At 52.4% G+C, this 6000-nt stretch overlaps 1 protein-coding gene across 1 annotated transcript; it reads left to right on the forward strand.

The window, feature by feature from the left end:
* Positions 1-2550: 2550 nt before the first annotated feature.
* LOC146194024 (uncharacterized) lies at positions 2551-5483 on the forward strand. Its single transcript, XM_084600675.1, has 4 exons — positions 2551-3543; positions 4108-4143; positions 4891-4983; positions 5379-5483. The coding sequence occupies exons 1-4, from the start codon at positions 2551-2553 to the stop codon at positions 5481-5483; spliced, it is 1227 nt and encodes a 408-aa protein (XP_084456801.1).
* Positions 5484-6000: the final 517 nt, after the last annotated feature.

The raw sequence follows: 6000 nt of genomic DNA on the forward strand, positions 1-6000 counted from the left end.
GCGTCCAGATCCCCACATAGTCGCCCGGGTTGTAGGTAACGTAGCGGCGTCCAAGGTTGTAGCGGTCTGCATCGGCCTGCTGATGGTGGTTAAAACGGTCATATTCAGTCTCACTCTCAGGGAGGTCTACGGGTAGCATAACATCCAGGGGGTGGTGACCTGGCGACCGAAGATTAATTCAAACAGAGTGAACCGCGTCATTTCTTGTTGCGCGGTATTGTACGCGAATGTTGCGCATGAAAGAATTTGGTCCCATGTTTTGTTCTCGACATCAACATACCTGGAAAGCATCTCGGTCAAGGTCCTATTGAGGCATTCCACCAAGCTACTTGTCGGTGGGTGGTAGGCTGTTGTACGTCTATGGCTGGTGTGCGCGAGCTTCAGTACAGCCTGAGTGAAGTGAGCCGTAAATGCAGCTCCACGGTCGGTAACGATAGCTGCAGGAGCCCCATGACGCAGGACTATGTCGTGGAGAAAGAATTCGGCGACCTCAGCAGCGTTAGCGCTTGCAAGTGACGCAGTTTCAGCGTACCGCGTCAAGTAACCCGTCGCGACCACAATCCACCATTTTCCAGTGAACTACTTCGGAAACGGGCCTCGGAAGTCTGTGCAAATTTGCTGAAAAGGGGTCTTTGTGGGTGCTATAGGCTGCAGAAAGCCAGCTGGTCTCAGAGGAGGAGATTTGCGCCGTTGGCAATCACGGCAAGTTGCTACGTATTTACGCACTGATGGTAGTAAATTGGGCGAGTAGTATTTCAGCGGAATCTTTGCCAGTGTGCGACTGATCTCCAAGTGGCCGGCGGATGGTTCATCATGACAAGCGCTCAAGATTTCGGACTACATGCCGTAGAGTGAAGGACCGCAGCCCACGACGAAACAAACGGGGTACACTAGCATTAACACCCTCCAGGTACTCAATGAGTGGCGACTACTCAGAGTCGGTCCGTTGAAGTTGCGCCATACGAGAGATGCTGACGGCACAAAGGATAGGACAATCTTCGGTGATGTCTTGCGTAGCCGGTTCCACGGGTGCTCTTGATAAACAGTCTGTGTCTTGGTGCTGCCGGCCCGATTTATAGACGACTGTCATGTCGTACACCTGTAACCGGAAGCTCCACCTGCCCAACCGCCCAGAAGGATCTTTAATGCTGGCTAGCCAGCATAGCGAGTGATGATCACTGACAACAGGAAACGGCCGCCCGTAAATGTACGGTCGGAACTTACTCAGAGCCCAGATGACGGCAAGACAGACATTTTTCTGTCGTCGAATAGTCTCTTTCCGGACGAGAAAGTGTACGGCTCGCGTAGGCGACGACTCGTTCTGCACCATCCTGCCACTGTGTGAGGATCGCTCCGAGGCCGACATTGCTGGCGTCAGTGTGGATATCTGCGTCTGCATTCTCGTCAAAATGAGCTAGTATCGGTGGACTTTGCAGGCAGCGACAGAGTTCCTTGAAAGCTTGGTCTTGGGCACTCCCCCTTAAAAAGGGCGTCACCTCGATTCAAGGCTGTCAATCGCTCAGTTAGGCGAGAAAAAGCTTTAACAAAGCGGCGGTAATAGGAGCAGAGGCCCAGAAAACGTCGGAGGGCTTTCTTGTCGGTTGGGCGTGGGAAACTGGAGACGGAGGAAGTCTCGTCGGGATCTGGGAGAACACCTTGTGCGCTGACCACATGTCCCAAGAAACGGAGCTCCTCGAAGGCGAAATGACATTTCTCTGGCTTGATATTTAACTGCGCAGATTGGAGAGCTTGAAGGACAATGCGCAATCGCTGCAAGTGTTGTTCGAAACTAGACGAAAAGATGACCACGTCGTCCAGGTACACAAGGCATGACTGCCACTTCAGACCAGCTAAAACAGTGTCCATCATGCATTGAAACGTGCCCGCCGCACAGCACAGCTCAAACGGGAGCACCTTAAATTCGTACAGACCGTCGGGCATCAAGAAAGCCGTTTTCTCGCGGTCTCGCTCATCCACCTCGATCTGCCAATATCCGCTTTTCAGATCGAAGGAAGAGAAGAACCTGGCGTCTCGAAGTCGTTCAAGCGCCCCATCAATCTTGGGGAGTGGGTACATGTTCTTTCAATAATATTATTTTAGTGTAATCAAAGCAGAATCGTAACGTGTTGTCTTTCTTTTTTATCAGGACGACCGGCGACGCCCACGGACTTGATTATTGCTGTGTAACATCGTCTACCAGCATTTCATCGACTTGCGTTATAACAGCCTCCCGCTCTTTAGGCCAAATACGCTGACCAATTGGCGGAGTGGTCGATTCGGTGGCTATGCGATGCTTGGCTACCGGCGTACGTCCCACCTTGGAGCTCGTAGCGAAGAAATCTGTAAAATCAAGTGGCAGGGACGACAGAAGGTTCTTTTAAAGAGGTGACAAACTCGGGTTGATTTTAACCTTCTGAAGGGCGTTACATGGTGTGGCATCGTCATGAAGGTTCACCTCAACGGGGCAGAGATTCGGCAATCCATCCACATCGTGGAGGAAGGTGACAGCCGTTCCTTTGGCCAGACAGCCAGGCATCAAGCAGGAGCACCATGATCATCCAACACCCGATAGGAATTTCTACTGACTGCTTTCTCGAGCTACTGTCCACTTATTTGAGATCGACCTACGCGGAATGGAACGGTTCGGTATTCATTCAAAAAAATGGTATATGTATAGGCTCGTCCATTGCACCGGTCCTCAGTGATCTATACTTAGCCATGCAAGACCGGGCGTTACGCAGGTTCTTTGATTGCAGCACTGTGAAGCAGATATTTCGATTTGTCGACGATTATCTTGTGTTCCTAGAGTGCGAACAGGACGCCCTCCCGTCCGAAGCTGCCAATGTTGTTCGTAGTTTTTCAAGCATTCTGAGCCCTTTAATTGTCACGCACGAACTGCCTACTAATGGATTCATACGGTTTTTAGAACTAGGACTATATTTCAACCCCAATCATGTGTGCTGGGCCTTTGAGCCTCGCGCCAACAAACTCCTTCTGCCATTTACTTCAGCGCACTCGAAGTTGGTTAAGCGCAGCATCATCAATTCTTGCTTCTACAATTCAGTCATGAAATCGTGCAACCACAAGCTGGAAGATAGCTTTTTAAACCAGACGCGCCGACTAGTTCAGGCTGGTTATCCACCGGCGCTATTATCCTCAGTAGCGGAGGCTATGTTAAAAACTAAAGAAACAGTCAGTAGAGACAGGGATAAGAAGATCGCAGTCATTCCCTACGCGCACGGGATTTCACACAACTTGAGAAAGATAAGAAGAAGGGTTGGAGTAGATGTTTTTTCGGCTCCGGACCGCTTGTCAAGTCTTTGCAAGCGAGTGAATGGGATGGGTCGAAAACACATCGGCTGCACCACAAACCATCGCGACCGATTCGTCGCGTGTGCGGAAGGCGTCGTTTATTCGATCCCTTTGTCTTGTGGCCATGCGTACATAGGCCAAACCGGCAGGTGTCTTAATAAAAGATTATTGGAGCACAACTACAATGTGACAGAGCGGATCTCGGCCATCTGGGTGTGCACTGCCGAGATTGTAAATGCACACCTGATTTGCGTAACACGAGCGTGCTGCGCAGGTGCGGTGACAAGACCACGCGAGAAATAATCGAGGCCGAAAAAATTGCAAACCTAAAAGACAGCTGTGTAAGCATTCCCTCCATAGCCCTTCTTGATAAGGAGTTGCTTTTCCTATCGGGTGTTGGATGATCATGGTGCTCCTGCTTGATGTCTGGCTGAGATGAGTGTCTATCGGGCCTTGTTGTTGTTCTTGTTTTTGATGCTTGCTGTATATATACCGAGGTGTCAGAACAATAAACCTTCAGTTGTTAGTCAGCGCCTGTGTCTCGTCTGCCCTTCTCTGTCCATTGTGAAGTTTGCGCTGTTTTTGCTCTGGTCTGTAGTTGTTACACAGAAAGGCTAATGTGGCCGCTCAGTGAGTGTACCGATACAGTTGAACTAGCGAACGGGGGTACCAGAAACGGGGCCCACACTTCAACGTCGTCTACTTCGTCCGATTGCTCTCCTTCTTCTTCTACGTCTAAAGCACGTGTCAGTATTAGGCTCAACATCCCATAGGCTGTGATGTGGCTCGTCGCAGGTAACTCAGGTGAAGATGCTGGCGCGTGATGGCACTGTGAGGTTATCTTGGGCAACTCGCAGCGCGGAGTGCGACAAACGGTACTCATGCTTTTTGATGGTCAGTTTGGAGGAACTCACCAAGTGATTCGGGAGATACGTAGTGGCACCATTCTCTCAAAATAACTCGATGTCAAGAACAACATCGCGAGAGCATTCGCCTAGAACAAGAAAGGTTTCGACAAATGTGCAGCCTCTCCCCGCAACCCGGGCCGTAAACGTACCCAGTAGTGCAACGTTTCCACCGGCCGTACGTATGGTCTGTCCCATGGCGTCATCACTTTTCTCAGTGTTCTCGTAAGCCGCCCGCTCAGGATAGATTAATCGGCTCTGGTACAAAATAACGCTTTGACCTTCGTGTTGATGATAACAGGGATGTCCAGGGAGACCCGCGTCCGAACAGGGCCTGGCGACGTCGGTTCGGAGTGAAGGCAGTGGTGCAGCGGCGGAAGTTGGGCGGCATTTGGGTGGTCAGCGCCGGGGTGGTTCGATGTCGACGGTGGTTCGGAATAAGCGATCGGTGCGGATGTGGACACTGGGCGGCAATTGGGTGGTCGGCTTCGGGGAAGTTCAATACAGTCGGTGGTGGCCACTGGCTATGTCGGTGATGCGGACGACGTCAAGACGATTTGATCTGTGCGGCGAATACAGAACGGGAGTTCGGCGTTCGATGTCGGGGCAAATCGAGCGGTGCGCCGGTGGAAACTTTGCGGCAAATCTGTGTGCGGCGGCCTCGCCCCCAAAGGTCGCCACAGCTAGTTCTCCCGATGAGAGCTCAAGGAACCACAATGTGCGGCGGTATAACGTGGCCCAGAGGACGAAGGGCGGCATGGCGAAGGTGAGAGCGACTCATGGCGAGGAAAATGCGGGTGACTATGCTTTCGAGAGACGTACTCGGCGTTGTTCTGAGGCCGCTGACCAGGCCGTGGACAAGGGCTGTCGGGAGAAAATCCTCTCAAGCCTATGTGATAATAAGGGCACCGCCGGTAGATGTGACCTGCTTCGCCAAAAAGGTAGTAGAGAGGGCGATCTGGAGCGTGCCAGGCCTTCGAGATGCATGGCACCAATCTGCCCAGACGTGCAGTGGTTCCGCAGCGAGCACAGCGACCTCAGGTGGAGTGTTAGACAAAACATTAGTAAGCAGCGCTGAAGGCCCGGGGGCTCTGATTGAACGACTGCACTTATCGGCGGCGAGAGTGCGTTCTGGACCTCCACACGGTTGACGCTGGCCAGGGAAGCCGTGACAGGGGCAAGTCATCCGTTGAGTTGCTGCAGCTTTTCCCAGACCACAGTGCGGATGTGGTCCCGAAAGAGCTGAGATCTGCCCCTGGATTGTAGTTGGTACGGTCAGTCGGCGGTAGTGCGGATGGGTAATTCAGTGGCCGAGCATACTGGCTGCATAGCTGCTGTAGTAGCTTCTCCCTGAGCACAGTGTCAGCCAGAAACGCCGCGATGGTGGTGGGCGGGTTCAGCACAAGGCCGAAGGAAAGATGGTCGTGACGCCGCGCATCAGGTGCCGCACTTTATTATTTTCACTTATGGACGGGTCGGCGCCATGGCAAAAACGCATCACGTCTTCAACGTATAGAGCCTATTCACGTGACGTCATTGTTGCTTCACTGGCAGCCATGGCAGGCACAACGCAACGTCGGAGAGGGGGAAAAGAGAGACAGAGAGAGCCTACAGCGAATCATGAGACGGTGTCGGTGAAATCCGAGCTATGGTCGTATGGCGTTGCAAACGGCGTCTGAAGTGTCCGATTTCCGACAAATGAACGGCGCGCAGCAGGGAGGACGCCGGTCGACCGGTGCTGACGCATCGGAAACATTTTTTGTGTGCTTTTGGTTTCGAACCG

Source organism: Amblyomma maculatum, chromosome 4, assembly GCF_055883805.1.
Source record: "Amblyomma maculatum isolate TAMU_Amacu chromosome 4, ASM5588380v1, whole genome shotgun sequence".
Classification (NCBI taxonomy): Eukaryota; Metazoa; Arthropoda; class Arachnida; order Ixodida; family Ixodidae; genus Amblyomma; species Amblyomma maculatum.

Coding starts and splice junctions, on each gene's coding strand:
- LOC146194024 (XM_084600675.1), top strand. CDS start 2,551: ATGATCATCCAACACCCGATAGGAATTTCTACTGACTGCTTTCTCGAG. Junction 4,144..4,890: donor TGCTGGCGCGTGATGGCACT/GTGAGGTTATCT, acceptor TCGCCCCCAAAG/GTCGCCACAGCTAGTTCTCC. Junction 4,984..5,378: donor CGAAGGGCGGCATGGCGAAG/GTGAGAGCGACT, acceptor GACGCTGGCCAG/GGAAGCCGTGACAGGGGCAA.